This window comes from Crocodylus porosus, unplaced genomic scaffold, assembly GCF_001723895.1.
Source record: "Crocodylus porosus isolate Cpor-Errol unplaced genomic scaffold, CroPor_comp1, whole genome shotgun sequence".
In the NCBI taxonomy this organism is placed as follows: Eukaryota; Metazoa; Chordata; order Crocodylia; family Crocodylidae; genus Crocodylus; species Crocodylus porosus.
In genome coordinates, this window is record NW_017728906.1 from 159,223,045 (window position 1) to 159,241,438 (window position 18,394).

The 18,394-nt window shown below is 41.7% G+C and overlaps 1 protein-coding gene across 4 annotated transcripts in view; it reads left to right on the forward strand.

The window, feature by feature from the left end:
- The window catches only part of LOC109306588 (coiled-coil domain-containing protein 169-like), a 41,193-nt gene that overhangs the window by 2,436 nt on the left and 20,363 nt on the right, over positions 1 to 18,394 (forward strand). Inside the window, exons 2-5 of one of the 4 annotated variants that reach the window (XM_019530068.1) lie at positions 7,559 to 7,641; positions 8,150 to 8,260; positions 8,354 to 8,394; positions 14,386 to 15,152. In XM_019530068.1, coding sequence (XP_019385613.1) covers positions 7,559 to 7,641; positions 8,150 to 8,260; positions 8,354 to 8,394; positions 14,386 to 14,751 — 601 coding nt within the window. In that variant the 3' untranslated portion in view covers positions 14,752 to 15,152. Of the gene's footprint in view, positions 1 to 7,558; positions 7,642 to 8,149; positions 8,261 to 8,353; positions 8,395 to 14,385; positions 15,153 to 18,394 lie in introns of those variants that run through there. The other 3 variants (XM_019530070.1, XM_019530069.1, XM_019530071.1) reach the window with 3 other exon arrangements.

Genomic DNA, 18,394 nt, shown 5'->3' on the forward strand with positions numbered 1-18,394 from the left:
GGACCCCCAGCCGCCTCTGTCCTGCTTGGGCCAGAGCACAAGCAGCGAGTGCAAGCCCCTGTGTATATGGGCACTGGCCCTGTGCCACTGGCCCAGGCATGCAGCTCCCCACTGTGAAGGAGCTCTCCTGCCTTCTTCCCCAGCTAAAGGGCCAGGCATCTACTCCCCCCGACTTCCCCTGCCCTGCCACAGCCCTATGCCTGGCCACAGTCCCCAGCACCTGTGCATACAGACACACATCCCCCCCAGCACTCCAGACAGTCCCCTGGACTTCCATCCCCCGCTCCCCATACACTTACCTATGTCCAGTGGCTGGGACTGCTCCCACAACTTGGCCTTGCTGTATGCTGGCTATGTGCATTTGCACGCTGATGCACTTGTGCCTGCAACCACCAGTCATCTCAAGCAGCGCTTGCAGGCTGCAACACATCCAGCCTGCAAGGGAAAACCCGCACTTCCACAGGTTTTTCTGGGACTTCCTCGCAACCTGTTCACATATTCTTGTGACCTATGTTTGGGTTGCAACCCACCAGTTGAGAAACACTGATCTAAAGAGAGCATAGCAGTGAGCAGGTTCAGCTCCCTAGCTGCTGCTACTCAGTTACTATAAGGAAAGATCTTTTTTTTCATTCTACCCTTTAAAATTCAGGCATGTATCTTATTTTGGGGCATATTATATATAAGAAAATACAGTAGTGTGTCTAATGTATACATGTTATATACACATTCGTTTTGTAGGAAGGAATGACAGTGGAATGCTGTGGTGTGGCACAATTAGGAACATACCAAATTTATGTTTTCGCAGATTCCAGAAAATCCAGGCAATGCCCACGAAATCCATGGAAAAAACCCTCAAATTTATTGAGTGCTGCAGCAGCTTGGTAGCGAGGGTGGGCTGCCTGCTCTAAGGATTGCCGGCAAGGCGGCTGCCACCCCTGCCCTTTGCCACTGATGTGCTGCAAGGGCTGCCTGTCATGTGGCCCCATCCTTCTCCACCAATTGGCGGCAAGAGGCGGGGCTACATAGCACGCAGCCCTTGCAACCAGTCAGCGGGGAGGGGTGGGACCACATGACAGGCAGCCTCCACAGCCAATCAGTGCCCAGGGGCAGGGCCACCAGGGCCTTTTGGCCAATCAAAGGGGGCACACTCCACCCACGAAATGGCTGCCCAGGTCTGAGTTGTGCCTGTAAAATCAGAGGGCAGCCCCCGCAAATTAGGTAGGTCCCTATACATAATGTTTCTCTTTGCGGCATATAGAAGACGCATTATTCTTTCCATCCCTGCACCATGTGGGTTGGAGCATGGCACTTCTGATTTAGAAGTAACTTGCCAGATTTGACCTCTTCTTTTTGTAGAACCCAGATGGCTTCTGATGACTTTCTCTGAGGTTCAAAGGGCACAGCTCATGCTGGAAACTTCTCTCTGAGTGGCCATGAATTCTTCCATCTTGCTTACCCCTGCACATTCATATTTCTGCACTATATCCAAGATGAAGATCACTAGAACCTGCTTTGTTTTGTGCTAATGAGCTGTGGCCATCCAGCTCCTGGCAAGTTGCTTTTAAGTCATTCCATTTGGTTGGGCAAAGTTGGGGGAAGTATTAGTACATAACAGAAGTGCAGGTCAAAATGGGATAGGCTATTGAGTGATATTGGATGCTAGTTTTAATTAAAAACGTGATCTTCAAAGGCACAGAGGATGAACAGTAACATTGTGCTTAGCACCTCTCAAAATCTGGTCTGTAGAATACAATCCTCCCCCCCACGCCCCAGTCTTTCAGTGTTATCGAGAATTAGAATTAGAGAGAGGAAGGAAAAAGAGATCCACTGATATAAACTTACAGGGCTACTTTTACCTGTGTGTGTGTGTGTGTGGTTCTGAATAAGAAAGGAGATGCAAAGGCAGTTATCTTTCACGGTTTGTTTATTCCACTAAAGCTTTGTTGCTATGTAATGTATTTGTTACCTAGCATTTAATTTATTTACAGCAGTGCCCCATATACTGCTCCAACTCCACTAGAGTTTTATCTTTCAAAGAACTGGGCATCAGCTTAGAAAACTGACACTGGTTTGCTAATTTGGATGGAATGAGCACTCCCAGAGTCAAAGGTGTTTGACATGACCCTGTTACCTTATGCTAAATAGTTAAGCATCATTTATGGTTTTGAGTAGACTTCAGTCTACTTAGTCCCATGAGAGACATCTTAGAAAAGTTGTACCAAGGCATGGGATTGTATCATTAGGATGTGTGTGAGACAGAATAAAAAAATACATATACAACATTATGAAATTTGATTAGGTTGGTTATGCAAAACATACTTAATCAGAATTGATCAAAATCCCTTTGTCAAAGAGAGGATAGAGAGAAGAGCTAAAGTCTCTCGTTTTTGTCAAATAAATCCTTCTTAGAGGAGAGGAAAGGATTAAGAAGGATTAGTCCTATTGTTGAATTTCAAGTGGACTGCTGTGCATGATAGTTACCTTTTCTGTGTCTGACAAATCAGAGAGATGCAAGGGCAAGAAGTGATAGGATAGTAAAGGGGCAGGGGGGGACAAGACTATGTGCATGCTTTACTTTTGTACTATATATGCCCTTGTAGCACTACAAAAAATAATGTCTATGTGTTCAGGCTGTTTATAGCACCTTTTGTAGTGCCACACTTAATGTGTAGACAGTTACCTTAGTGCTACTCGGGATTTCTTAGTTCTTTAGCATTCTTGAATGCTCTGCTTTCCCCACACACACCCAAAAGGGAGGGAGCGAGAGCAACTGGATCCCTAGCAACCTGGGGGGAGCAGAGCTGCGTCTGCTTGCTTCAGGGGCTGTCACAGGTCTCTGCTGTCTTGCTCCTTAGTGATGGTGGCAACAGCTAGTGAAGTAGATGAGGCAGCCGAAGCAGCTGTTGCTGCCCGGATTAGCTGTTGCTACCTTGTTGCTAGAAAGTGTGCCTTTGGTGGGACTTTGTAGCACTCCAGCCACAGTTTTATGAATATATGTACACTGTAGCACTCTATTTTTGTAGCGCTTCAAAATGCTGATTCCACAAAAGGTGCTTTGTAGTGCTGGACAACGATGTATGCACGCAGCTGAAGTATGGCTTTTGTAGATGGTCTCAGCAAAGATCTTCATTGTCAGTCATGAGTGGATGCTCTGGGCTGGGAATTTGGCCATGACAGCTTTTGCTCTGGACCCTGCTGTATTTCTTGCTGTTGTGATGCCATTTAGCTTGTCTGGTCCAGTCTTTCTCAAGCCAGCGTGAGGTAGGTGGTCCGTTCCTGCTAGTTCTATATGATGCAGATATATTTGGTCAGAAAATTATTGGTCAAAAGACATTGTTTGCAAATCCCATTAAGGCTTACCAGCAAATGATTGTTTGGAGAGAAACTGAGGTCTGTTGGTTTTACCCAGGGTAAGTACTTGAGATAGGCCATTTTAGACCCCATAGCTTCTCTTTCTAAAGCTCTTGAGAGGGGTAAAAGAGGGAAAAGTGGAACCTGAAACCAAAAAAGGAACATTGGAACATCAAAAATTATATCTCATTGTTTCATTCACCTACCAGGTCCAATTTCTGACTCTAATCCATCAGTCCATTGATTTTCTATTCTTCCCGTCTGTACCAGGCATGAGCTTTAACACAGGTTGTGTCTGGTACCAGTAGACCTTCTTATTTGAACCAAGACAGGCGGTCTCCTTTTCATGCTGTAATTAACATTTATTGTCTATTTTAATTATAATGCACTTTACCTGCTTCTCTGACAGCAACATTCACAGTTAGAATATACGTGCTATTCCCTAGGTTTTTTTGTTCTTTTGCTGACCAATGGAAGATACTGCATGTAAATTTAACTTTATCAATGATGTCATATGACACGGTCAAGTATAAATCTTGTGTTACCATCTGGAATCTTAAACAATGATTTCCCTGTGTATGCTATCTATAGTATACTCATAGGTCATTCCACATCATTTTTATATGTGTATACCATTGCTGTACATACTGTTCACTTAGGAATTGATCCAAAACCCACTGAAATCAATGAGAGTTTCACCACAAACTTAATTTAATGGGCTTTGGATCAAGCCCAATAGACCAGACATTGACTGCCTCTTACACTGATGAACCATGACTTCTACTTGTATAAGTCTACCGAAGAGGCTTCTCCTTTAAGCAAGGGATTTACACTCTCACCTGCCAGACAGTACCTACTCATTTTGGATGATTGTTGATATATTACCGTGAAATGTTTAAACAAATTCAAGGAAGTTAAAGAAGAAGAATTTAACTTGTTATGTTAACGGTTATGTTACTATAGACAAAAGTCAGCAAAATGCTTGTCTGGCAAATATCATGTGAAATGTTTTTGAAAGGGAGAGAAGTGTGTATAATGGTATACAACTAAGAAGGCTTAAAAGTCATGTTTGTACTTGTCTAATGTCTAGTAAGAATAAATGTCTAGTAAGACTTGTTATGGTTTTAGTGACAGTTATATTGTGCCCACGATCAGGGCAAGGAGTTGTAGGGCTGCCACTAAAGATCAGAGACAAGTAACTTAAATAAAAATAGCACCTGTAAAAAAAAAAAAAAAAAAAAAGAAAAGAAAAGAAAGGACAATCTTAAACCAGAAATCCAGCCAGTTTTCATCTTTTCATGCTTTCAGCCAGCACTTGGTTATCTGAGTGGTGTTTTTTGCATAGAGGCTGTGATTCAGGAAAGCTTTCTTATTCAGGACCACTAAAGATATGGTTATTTTCCACTGAAATCCATGAGATTTAAGCACACGTTTAAGTGTTTCCACTGTAAGGGTTCTAAATTGTCCTCTGATGTGGGGAAATTTCAAAACCTTAAATACTTTGAGATTAAGACCATGTTAAAGCACACCACAGTCCCTCCAAGTGAAAACCAAGACACTGATCCCACAAGCTGTTCTACATGGTCAGGTACCTGTACAGCATGGAGCTCAGATGTGGCCTGTGACATTACTTCTTAGCACAAATAAATCCAAGTAAAAAATACTAAGTACTCCAATGTGATGAAATACTTGCAGTATTTATACAGTCAAGCAGAATGATTTAATTCCGTATTTTCTCTCCTCCAGAGCAGGGACTGTGTTTTGCAGATGTTCACACACCAGTGATAGTCATACATAATGCGAGCCCGACATGTCTGTTGGCTGTAGATGCTACGGCAGTGGAAATGTTTAATAACAATATGATTTTTGTTTTTCAAAATTGCTGTCAATTTCAGCTGACAAGTGAGAAGGAAGACTTTTTTCTCTAACTACCAGTGTAGCAAATTCAGCCTTTAACACCCAATGCCACCTGTTTTTTCTGTGCGTATTCTCGTCAAGAGTAAATGTAACTGTGACTTGGCTAGCATTTTTGCTAATGTTGCAAAAGGAAGAATGTGATCTTATTTGACCTTTAGGAGCTACTGTATATGATTTTTGCATATTAACAGGCATAAAAATTACTTTGATTGCAAGCTGCAAGCATATCCGTTTTAGTTATAGTTATCGTTCTCCTAGTGATATGAATGCTAAAGTTGGGATTTGTCATAGAAGGGAAACTACACTTTGTAGGCTTTACCAGTTCAGCTCTGGTTCTAACTAATTTCAACTGGAGCTTTTGCTATATACATGTTTTGGAATATGGAGGGGGCTTTTTATTCTACCTTCCTGAAATCTCATCTAAATACTCATGTGACCATTAGAATGTCCTCCTCAAACTGGTCACAAAAACAAACACTGTAAATTCTTAGTCAGTAGCAGGACAAAATAGCATGCTCATGTTGTGGTACCCAGTTTTGTGTTTGCAGCTGTATTGTTTTAGATTATGATCTTAATTCTTGTAAAACAAAGCAGGTCAGACTTCCTTATCAGATCAAAGGAAATCTCCAGGAACAATCAGGCTGCTGTCATAAGCATGGATGGTTATTTACTAGTTAGTTCATGATGCTAGAAAGCACTGGGAAGCATTCCAGCTAACTCCCAACTCCCATCTTCTTGCATTTCTGTCAGAGTGCTGCCTTTAAACCATGCTTCTATACCTTTTGTATATGCTTATTGATCACATATAATGTTCCCCATCTACAATGCTCATGACTTCTAGAGAGAAGATTTCTTTTCCTCCATCCCACTTCACAGCATTGTGACTGTTGGACTTTTTTGTGGAGTGGGAGGGAATGTATGTTGCCCTTTCCCATCTGTTACTGCTCTCCATCCTTCTGGTCACCTACAAGGGCATAGGGTCTTCCCCTTTCCCAGACTTCCATTTTTTTTATTTGGTGGATGCAGATGAGTCCTCCTCCTCTGTGAATAGTTCTAGTCTCTCTCCAAGGGAGCAGGAGATTGAAATTGTGGTGGTACCTGGCAGTTTCATTGTTGCCTACCAGAGGTTCTGAAATTTACCTTTGCCATTAGCGTGTAAAACATTCTTCCCCCAATTAAAGCTGTAGGTCATGGGGAAAAAATGTTTGCTTATCTCCAGAATTTTTTCCAGGGGAAGTTTTCTATTCCTCATGTTATTTTAATCAATGGCTTGAGATAACAGTTATGATATACTACAACAATACATTTCTGAATGAAATCTGAGTCATTGTGGCCAAAAAAAAGCTTCTGAAAGAGTGATTAGTCACTAAGCATTGAGTCCTAAATTAAAAATAAGATAATTTCCAGCAGCACATTTCTCGGGTGTTCTCTTAAGCATCCAAAACTATGGTCATCATTTGTCCATTAGCTTAGGGTAATGCTGTAGGAAAGATGCTAGGGGATACATATGGGTTGGCAGGTACGGAGCACTGCCACCCACCACCCCATGCCACTGGCTCCCAGGAGCAGGGCCAGGAGGAGGCAACGGTAACGGCTCCCTTCTGAGGGCTGCACAGGTGCCATCTGGCCAGCTGGCTGGGGGGGTGGGGGTGTAGCTCTCACGTGGCGGCTGCTGCCTCCATCCACCACCCCATGCCACTACGTGCAAGCCCTGCCTCCCCACACCCGCCGGCTGTGCGTCCATCCACCGCCACCCCCACCTCCCCACTGCTCCGCATCTGGCCACTGACACCAAAAGGGGTACATTCCTTAAAAAAGGTTGAAAACCCCTGCATTAGCTTAACACCTGATGTTCTGCCAGATATTGATGTTTAGTGTATGTTGTTTTACTATGAAAGTGATTTGGTTCACAGAATTTCAGAACTACCTCACTCCTTTCCCAAACACTGTAGAAACCCTACAGAACACGTACAGTAATATCACAGTCTACATTAGTGATCTCCAACCCATGACTCGCACATTACCTATGAGACCCTTTGCTGTTGCTTACGGCCACAGGAAATTAAAGCTGAGGTTGACAGAAAAAGCAAAGTGGTAGGTTACCAGCAGCACAATTTTTGCTCAGGATTGTTCTCTATGGATAAGTGAAGGTTGGGGCATGCACTCCTAGAGAATATAATATAATAATAGAGACATAAAGGACATTTCATTGGTGCATACAATCCAAATTATTTCTTACTGTTAATAATGACTCATATAACTATTTCACTCATTTCTCTAAATATCACAGGGAAATGCTGGAACTCTCAATATTTGAATTGAAAAACACAGTAATGGAGCTGGAAAAACAACTTGGCAGTGTTGAGGATGAAGGTAAGTAAATTATAGCAAACTCCTGTTAAAACAGTAGAAAACACAGGCAGTGACCTGCTCGGTGTGCTGCCAACCAAATGCCGAGGGACAGACTCAGTACTATAAATTCTTGTATACAGATTTAGGCTTTGTCACATAAAACAGAATACTCTTCACATAGAGCTAACCTGTTTTTAGTGGTGTTTTAGCATTTAACATTGGAAAAAATAGCAATAAAAGCTGTGGAAATCCTTTAGTCACTTATTTTGTACTTTTTTCATATATTTATTACTGATGGAATTCATATAAAACATTTGTTAGAGTTCCTTGGTGAATCTAAACCTGAAGCCCATTGAAGGTAGTGAGATTTCACAGGAGGATTTCATCTGTTACCTTTTTCTCATTCTTTTGCATGTAAAAGGATATTTTTTTGAAGAAAGTTGGAGTTTATTTGAATTAGCAAGGTTCTAATATCAGAATCATTAATTACATTTAGAATGAAATATAATAATCCTGTATTTCTTTGAAGGCAATGAATGGAAAACTAGATATGAAACACAAGTTGAACTAAATGGACAGCTAGAAAGGCAAATTGGTCTCCTTCAGGAAAAGATGAACCATATTCATGGAAATCCAACAGGTAGAAATAGGCATTCATTGATTTTTCTCTCTCTAGTTTTCATCATTCTATATTAAATTATATCACTGAGTTACATATTTTGTTTGTTTGTAGATAGATTGTCCTCCATTCGCTTCTTTGATCAAATGCCTGTGGTGAGTACAGTCTCATTTAATTGCACAAGCATCTAGAAAAGCACTGCAACTAAAACATATATAATAATGTTAGCCAGTGCCAGTCAGAAAAAACAGTGGCCTATTCCATAATCTGTAACTGTTACCTGCTTTAGTTTTTTAATTGTGTTACCTATGCAGCTGTTTAAAAACTTGAGGCATTTAACAAAATGGGTAAATAGAATCCTAGAAAAGTAGGGCTGGAAGGGACCTCCAGAGGTCAACCCTCTGCCTGAGGCAGGATCAGCCCTATTCAAAACATCCTATACAATTCATAATATAAACTCTATATAAGACATCTGTCAGCCCTGACACAACACAGACCTAACACCCTAACCTGCCACAGGGGAACCATGGCAGCCAAGGTCCTACTTCTATGAAATGTTGTCAGTATATGCTTAACAAATCTTGGGTAGAGGGCCATGCTCCCCACACTGTAGAGGAAGGCAACCCTCCCCCACCGCCCCAAGTCCATACCAATCTGACCATGGAGTAAAACTCCTTCCTAATCCCAAATATGGGGATTAGTCTAACTGGGAGGTGGGGGGGAGTGGAGTGCTCTAGTTAGGAACCTCTGGCTTTGTTCCCAGCAGGAACATTAGCACACCCCAGTCAGAGTCCCCATTCTTGGTTGTAGCCAACACCCCGTACCTCTGAGGGAGGCTTAAAAGCACCCTGATACATGTAGTAGAAAAGGGAGGTGGGAGCAACCAGTAAAGCACAGAAGCATGGGAAGTACCCATAGCAGAACATAGGTATAGCTATGCCCAGATCATCTCCAGTAACTGTCCAGCTTCTTGAACACCTCCAGCGATGGAGAGTCCACAGCTTCCCTATTACAGAGGTATAAATTGTAAGTGTATTGGTCTGTGGACTTAGGCATACAAGGTTCTTTGGGTAAATCTGATATCTTTTATTAGACCAACTCAAATAAGGAGATTTTTCCCAACTATTTGAGTTGGTCTAATAAAAGGTATCATATTTACCCAAAGAACCTTGTCTACCACAACTTCCCTAGGCAGTCTATTCCACTGTTCACTATTCCAACAGTGAAGAACCTTTTCCGGATATACAGTCTAAACTTATTTTGCTGCAACTTCAAGCCATTGCTCCATGTCTTCCTCTCTGCAACAAGAGAGAAAAGGAGATTTCTTTCTTTATGGCAGTCCTTCAGGTATTTAAAGACCACCTGTGTCTTGCACCTGATGCTTCTATTGATGCATCCCAAAACTGCATTGACCTTTTGTGCAGCTGCATCACACTGCAGGCTCATATTGAGTCTGTGATCTACAAAGACTCCCAAGTCATTTTCCATAGCACTGCCATCCAGTTAGGTATAACCCATTTTATATATGTATTTTTTATGTATTCCTCCTGAGGTGTAGCACCTTGCATTTGTGCACATTGAACTTCATCCTGTTAGCTCTAGCCCAGTTTTCCAACCTATCAAGATCTTTTTGAATTGTGCTCATATCCTCCAACCTGTTTGCAGTCCTTCCGAGTTTTGTGTCATCTGTAGAATTGCTCAAGAAGCTTTCTATGTTAGCATCTAAATCAGTAATAAATACACTGAACAGCACCAGGCCCAGGACAGACCTTTGTGGGACTCCACTCAAAACCTCCTGCCATTCTGACATGGACCTGTTAATAATTACCCTTTATTTATGGCCATTGAGCCAGTAATCTGTTCACCTTATAATAGTTTTGTCTTGCCCAAATAGTTTCTCCAATTTGTTTATGATGAGAAGGTTATGTAGGCCCTTGTCAAAAGCATTGCTGAAGTTGAGATTCACTATACCCACACCATTCCCTTCATCCACCCAATGCAGGGAATGCTTTGTCAAAGAAGGAGATCAGGTTTGTTTGACACAATTTGTTTTTCATAAATTCATGCTGGCTGCTTGCAGTCAGCCTTTTCTCCAGATGCTTGCAAATGGCCTTCCTTAGGATACACTTCAGTAATTTACCAGGTATTGAGGTGAGGATAACTGGTCCCCAGATCATACTTTTCACCTTTTTAGAGAGGGGCACTACCCTGCTTCTTTTCCAGTCCTCTGGTACCTGGTCTGTCTCTTACAGCTTAATAAAGATCATTGCTAAGGGCTTTGAGATCTCCTCTGCCAGTTTTGTTAGGACCATGGGATGAAGTTAATCCAGTCCTGCTGACTTGAATTCATTCAGACCCAACAAAAGCTCTCTGACCATCTCTTTTGTTATCTCTTCCCCAAGCTTACCTCCAGATTATCCTTATTAAGTGTCTGGCTGCAGATTAATTTTTTGGGGAAGGCTGAGGCAAAGTAGCTGTTGAGTAGATTCACCTTTGCATCTTCTGTGAAGAGTTCCCCCTGGTTTGTTAACAGAGGAGCCACAGCTTCCTTGCTCCTTCTCTTCTGGCTGACATACTTAAAAAAACCTTTTCTTGTTGTCCTTGACCTCCTTTGGTAGGTGCAGTTCATTCTTTGTCTTGCCTTCCTGATTTTGTCTCTGCAAATTCTTGCTATTTCTTGGTTGCATAAGTCTGTCCTTCAACTCAGCACATTTCGAGCTGGAAGTCAGTGTAAGAATTAACATTGTGGATATAGAAGATGGAGAGAATGAAGAGACAAAGGGGCAAATTACCTTTATTTCATATTACTGTTTTTATTTCTTAATAGTATTTGATAGGATCTGCAAGCCCAGTTATTGATCAGGACTTTGTTGTGCTGTACACTGTATAAACACAGGACAAAAAGATTCAAAGGATAAATTGATGTCTGAAAATGGATGCTTTCCAGACAACCAAGAAGATGTTTGGGGAAAGGCTACTTTCTCTGTATTGCACTATATAGCATTACAAGTGAAAGGTCTTGATTTCACCAATGTGGCAATGGAAAATACGTAAGCATTCAGTTACCAGGGCAATAGACATGATAAGGGCCTGAACTGAACATAATTTACTCCAATGAGATCTTTAATGATTTATAAGGAAGCATAGGAATTTGTGTTCCCAGAAACTGAAAGAATTGTTGGAGAAAGCTAGTACCTTTTGCCCTATAGAAGTAGAATCATGCTGAGGAATTGTGCCTTGCTGTGAAAAACATATAGACCATTCATATTTAAACAAAGAGGTATTTAATCTCAGGTTCTCATTCATACCTGAGATCTGTATTTCTTTTTGTTTCCAGAAATGTGGGTGATGTTTTACCCTTCAGAAAGCACAACAGTGTGGAACCAGTAATACAAATATTTACATCTTTACCATTAAAGATTAAAAAAAATCAGTTTTGCATGTTGAGATTGGATAGAAGGTCTTGCAGATAGAAAACTCCTACAGTGAAGAATGCTTAGTGGATAATGTCCTTTGTGTACCAGTGAATAATATACATGCTGCACTGTAATTCATTCAGTACTTATGAGGAAACTGAAATTCAGTCTTTATAAAAGCTAGTCTGGTGTGAATTTTATTTATTTTTCAGTAAACCTGCCAGCATTTATTCACATCTTTTTTCATTAAGCAATATTGTGTGAAACATATAGGTTGTCTCCTAATTATCATTTCCCCGTAATAGCTGAGAGAAATCGTAATCCTTTTTTTCCTTTTCTCCTTATAGTTACTGCAAGAAGCCATTCCCAAATAGAGGCTTTAGTATGCAAATACAGGGAGGCATACTGTAGAATCAGTTCAGGGGAGCACACTTCTGATAGCATTGCCTTAGCAACGCTCTAGTTAAGATTAGCTGAGGAACCAGAGTTTCTATTATAAACCACTGTGTTCAAGATTACCCAGCAACATGATTGAGGAGATTTTGAAATTAAGGTTCAGGCATTTGCTTTGCAAAATAGTAACAACATTGGGCTCTGTCTTGAGCACCACCACATCAGCTCTTTGGGGTTTAAGGTTTGATGGTTATACATACCACCCATTGCCTGTGACAATGTCACATTGTAGAAGAAGCTGGCAACACAACAATGACAGGATATCTGGTCTTTAGGAAGGCAGATAGGTGGGAATTTTTGTAATACATGTTGAAGGTTTCTATAAGCTTGTCCACAGGGGACATCAACATTTTACTAAGGCAGTAGAAAAGTTGACAGTTCCCTTAGCTAGTGACCTTTAATTGAAACAGATGCATTCCTTGGCATAAGTCACAAATAGGGGTGGTTGAAAAATGGGTCCGAGTCAATTTAGGGAATGTTGCTGTTGGCATGGACAACAGTCTGCCATCTGGACTGATGTTGTTTGTCCTGCAGCCCTATCCCTCACTCTGTCTTCCTCACAGGTTCTCTTAGCTATTCTTGACTCGCATAACATACCTTAGATGTCTCTAGACATTTTGTTGATCTGCCTTTCCCCTCTTCATTGCCACCCAGGTCTGGACAGTTCTTTCTGGTATCTTCAGACTCACCAAATGACTGTTTCCCTCATCTTTTTTTTTTTGGTTATCAGTGGGGTAGGGTGCTCTTGCCTTTTGCCAGTAAAGCAATAATACCAAGGGAAAGCCTGCAAGCAGCTTGCTTTATTGTCAGAAACTAGGTTTTATGGATCTTCTGTTTCCTAGTTTGTGACTGGACAGAAAATCTGGGGGCTCCCTATTTACTGCTTTGGGATTAATTATATGCACTTCTGCTGAAGAATCTGCAAGACTTCAGGGGCAGTAGGTGATACCAGATGGCCCTGAACTTTCAAGCAGAGTTGTCCTGTTACCAAGATCTGTATCAGCATCTAGTCCAAACAAACTTAACAAGCAGCCTGACTCACAATGTTCACACTCTTTTTCAATATAGATTTTAAATGAATGATTACATCAGCCACAAGGGGGCACTTGGTATTAAAACATATATAGTGCTTCTGGGTTCATTTGTGTACTGAAACCTTTATGGTGTTTATAGCACAAGATTTAAATGGACAAGATTCAAATAGACAAGATAGGTAGAAACATGCTTTGCTAAAGAATTTTAGGGTTTTTTTCTGTAATTATTGCAGTATGAAATTAGAGACAGTTTATCAGTTAGTTAAAAATGGACCTTGATTTCAGTACCTGTAAAAACATAGCATTACTTTTTGCACACGCTGAACCTAAAATGACATTAAGCATTTAATTAAATCACTTAATAGACACCAACGCCTTGCGTTGAAATGGGTGGGAAGCAATTTATTTTTTACATGAAGCTATTTTATTTCAAATGTCAAATAGAATGAATTGCAAAGGCGTTCTTGTTTGTTTTACATCCCAGACAATTGCATTGTTTCTGTGGCTACTTCATGGAGAAAAATCAAAGAGGATTAGAGTGGGAGTGAATTGCCATGAGATCAATGGGCACTACAAGTCAGGCTCTAGTGAAAAGCAAGTTTGGCGTGCTTCATGATGTCATCAATTTGTCACCTGGGATACTAAGAAGGGTTTGATAGAAATTGTCAGTGGCATTGCCAATAACAGAAATGCATGGAAAAATCCAGTTGTGATCCAGCTTATGTGGGGGGGTTTAAAATTCAGCTGCAATATAAATCTGTATAATTTAATTTGCTAGCAGGTGTTAAGTTAGTGTAATTTGGGGAGGGGAGAGAGAAAAAGCTTGTAAATAAGAGAAGAAATGATTAATTATAGAGGGTTTCCCTTTCTCTTGGAAACTGGGCATTGGTCACTGCTGGAAACCAGACATGATGGATCATTGAGCCGACTGTATCTTGCCAAGGCCTGTGAAATTCAGTTACATAAAGCTGCTGCTGAAAGTATTCATTTGAAATCTCAGTGCGTCTTTCACTCACCAGCTCGCTCAGAGTGGCTTGACACAGACCGTTTAATGAAAACTAAGAATCTTAAATTTGAGTTAAATCCCTTAGTCAGCTTATGTCTCCTTTCCGGGAATACATTGTGCAGCTATTCAGGGCTTAGCAGAAGATGCTGTTAATAAACATTAACTTAGAACAATATTTCAATATTCAATTAAACCAACTGCAGTAACAAAGCTACCCTCACTTCTTTCATTCCATAGGTCAGAATTTATTCTACCACCTTAGTCCTGAGACTTGGTGGAAGCATCTTCAACCAGGCCAGTACTGAACAACAGAGGGGACCCCTTCAGCTCTTTGGTCTCTTGCTGGTTCTTCTGCTAAGACAATTCTGTGCAGTTAGCTTTCTGTTGGCTGTCTGCCCTCCTGTATTCTCTGAGCTCGGCTTTCTGGCAGCTTCTATTTTGGGGCTGTTTCCTTTTATTATAAAATATACCTGTTGCTTTGAGAATCTCAAATGGATTCCAATGAAGTTTTATCTGTGTGTCTCACAGAGTTCTCCGAAGGTGAACAAGCCCCTCAGGGATTTGATTAGATTCAAATACCGCTTCTTGCTTCTTGCTTCTTGATGGGTTCAGCTATACTAGAGGCAAATACCCATGGTAGATAAGGTCTCCATCATCAGTTACTATCTTTCCAGTAGGAGTTGACAGGTCATAAGTTACCTTCCTAGCAAACATGGCCATTTAGAAGTTCTTTGAAGTCTTGCCAGTTAACATTTCCCTCAGTCCATTGTCTGAAATATTATTTCACTCACCTCAGTGTTTGAATGCTGGGAGAAGTCTTTCAAATGCTGCTCTTTCCGAGCACGTTAAACAAATGTCAGCTTTGCAAAGCAAATTTACTTACCCAAAAGTCAGAAATGCCAAATTTTAAGTTTGTTTATGAATCATTAAGTCTGCTTGACACATGGGGGACTGCTGGTACTGCACTATGCCAATGTGGATGCAGTGCCACCCAACATCTACATGGTACTGTTCAGCCTCCACAAGAGAAGGCTGAGGGGGGATCTAGTGGCCTGTTACACATTATTCAGAGGGGACCAGCAGGCACTGGGGAAGTCCCTGTTCCCCCATGCACTACCAGGAGTGACCAGGCATAACAATCACAAGCTGGCAGAGGGTAGATTTAGGCTAGATATCAGGAGGCGCTACTTCACAGTCAGGGCAGCTAGGATCTGCAACCAACTTCCAAGAGAAGTGGTGCTGGCTCCTACCCTGGGGGTGTTTAAGAGGAGGCTAGATGTACACCTTGTTGGGGTCGTTTGACCCAAGTAATCTTTCCTGCCATGACAGGGGGTCGGACTTGATGATCTGCTCAGGTCCCTTCCAACTCTAGAAACCATGAAACTATGACACTTCTTTGGGCATTTATACACGTGCTCTGGGGGTGTGTGGGTGTGGGAAGGGGAGGGGGGAACATGCTTTAATTAGAGTGGCTCCAAGAGCCTCTGTAATTAAAGCACCTGGTGCATCTCATGTATTAGTGTCTCCATGGTGAAAAATGGCAATGGGGGTGCTTTAACTAAAGCTCGATTGATGAGCCTTAGTTGAAGCACCCCACCACCATTTTTCAACGTAGGGTGCTGATACACAAAACACTGGAGTCTGCTGGAGCGCAGTAATTACCCACACACCGGCAGACTGGATTAATCGATTCTGCTCTGACATGCTATAATTACAGCATATCGGAGCAGCCTCACTGCTCATGTATAGGCATCGTTTGAGGCCCCCATTCCACAGCTCTCTGCAGTGAAAGATTATGGCCATCTATGCAAGGCATTAGGAATGAGAATTATAAGAGATGGGGCCAAATCTCTTCGTTCACAGCAACTGCAATATTTTGTAGTTGCCTCTGTATATATAACAGCATCTGACCCTAAAATAGAGAGCACAGTAGAGGATGAGAGAATTGTATCTTTGTCCAGAGAGCCAAATGTGTGCTTGAGAATGCAGAGCCAGTTGTCTGCTGTGGAGATAGCAGTGGCTGCTACTTCATTAGAGCATGAAGGTCACTAAAGAGTAGGAACAGAGCCTCTGAACTTTATTCTGCACCTCTTGGGAGGCTGTCAGAATCCATGTCCCCATGATGGTAACTTGGATGTGGACCGTGCTTAGTAATAACCGCTGCTAAAATTGTGGGGTCTGGTTATGCTGTGAGAGTTTGGATGAGGGCAAGCTACTAAGTTTCACAGCTGTCATATCAAGGAGATGGAGAGAGTGCTCTTCAGTGCCTATGCAAGTGATGGATTCAGGGTGAGAATCAGATTGGCCTTTGCTTGAGACTGCACATTCTGTAACTTCAGCGACAATGTTGACAAAGTAGCACAAGCCCTTGGTTGTGCAGGATAGCACTTTCGGTGGGGTGCCCCCACACCCAGACCGTTTGTCCTGCAGAGCCCACTTGGCCACTAGTAGGATTTGTCAAGTTACCTCCTTATTCTGAAGACAAGGATTTCTTTGGGTGATATCTTTTATTGGACCACTTGCATAGTTTGGATAGAGTTAAACAAGCTTTTGAATGCAAGACACATTCTGCAGTTTTCTTTTTCTCTTCAAAATGAGCAGCTCTTACATCCGAACAATAGCGGAGAGCTTTGTAATAAGCAACAGAGCTCCAGTGGCATCTCATGTATTTTTGCTTTCCATTTCATTTCACACAGCAGAAACGATGCTTTTCATGTCTCCTGTGCATCTGTTATAACAGAAAATTAAAGTTAATAGCAGCTCATCCATGGGTGAAGCATTGTTGAGAGTCAAGACTGTGCTGTCAGTTTCTGGTTTTTAAGTCAGCATGGGGGGCTTTCCAGCTTGCCAGCAGCTTTTAATAGCACTTCACCTTTGCCACCACACTGTAAATTCTTTACTGCAATGAAAATCATTTGCAGGGAGAGCTCAGTAACAGCCAGAAATACAAGGAAAAACAAAGAACACAGCTTTATTAACAATATCATGAGGCCCAGAAGTCTTTGTCAATCTAAGCCAGTTGCCTGCTTAAGTGCCATAAGCCAGGGATGTCAAAAGATACTCTGGCCTACAGGACTGGTAGAGGACTGGAAATTTGGGTGCAGCAATGGAACCGTGATAGGCAGGGGAGCAAGTGACATCTGTGTTTACCTCTTGTCCTACTTGCAGCTGGGCCAAGATCTGGCCTGTAAGTAGCTTTGCAGTCCATCTATAGCCTGCGGGGGCAGTAAAGTTGATACCTCTACCACAACCTCCAAACAGAACTGACCAAATTATAGGAGAATTTTTTTATTCATTATCTATAACTTTGCTTCCTGTAGTGGCTTCACCTGTGGGCTGTGTTTGTCAGGTACTAGGAGTTGGCCCTCCATCAGTTCTTATTTTTTCTCTTCCATAGGTCAGCCTTGTGTTAAATTTAATCATTATCATGTCCTTTGGAAATTATGAGGCTTTAATTGTACCTTTAAGCTGCCTGCTCTATGAATACAGAGAGGAGTAACCTATACCAATGTTTCTGTTCCCTTGAAATCCTCAGGACTATCTGCTGCAAGGACAGCAAAGGGTGCCACTAGCAAGGAAGACACACAGCTAATGATATGCAAAATATAGGAAATTTTATCAGTATTTTGTGTATTACAGTAACAACAAGAAGACCTAACTGAGATTGGGGCCCCATAAACATAGTATGTGCACATAAGTGCGTTATGGACTAGGTAGGTGAGACAGACAAAGTATGTAAAAGGAAGTAGAGAGAAATAAAGGCACCTATACACATGAAGGATGTCTGCTGCGATGTGTGCTAATTGACATATGTGGGAGCAGATTCAATTAGTTGAACAAGCTTTAGTTAAAGCACCCCCACCACCATTTTGAAGCATGGGACAATACATGTGACACTGCGGGCTCTTTAGAGTGGCTCTTGGAGCCACGTATAGATGCCCAAAGTGACTCTCCCTAGGTCATATTGCAGGTTGGTTGTAAGACTGAAAATAGAACCAAAGTCTTCTGATCCCTAGTCCAATGACTTATCCACTGTATCAGAATTATATTGCAGAAGCAGCCCAGTGAATCAAGGACAGTAAACAGGAGAATTTACATGGGATTTACCCTTTGGTGAGGAAGGAGCAAATCCATGTTTGTTGGGATAAGTGAATTTATTTCATAGATTTCATAGACATTAGGGCTGGAAGGGACCTCGGGAGATCATCGAGTCCAGGCCCCTGCCCAAAGGGCAGGAAGTCAGCTG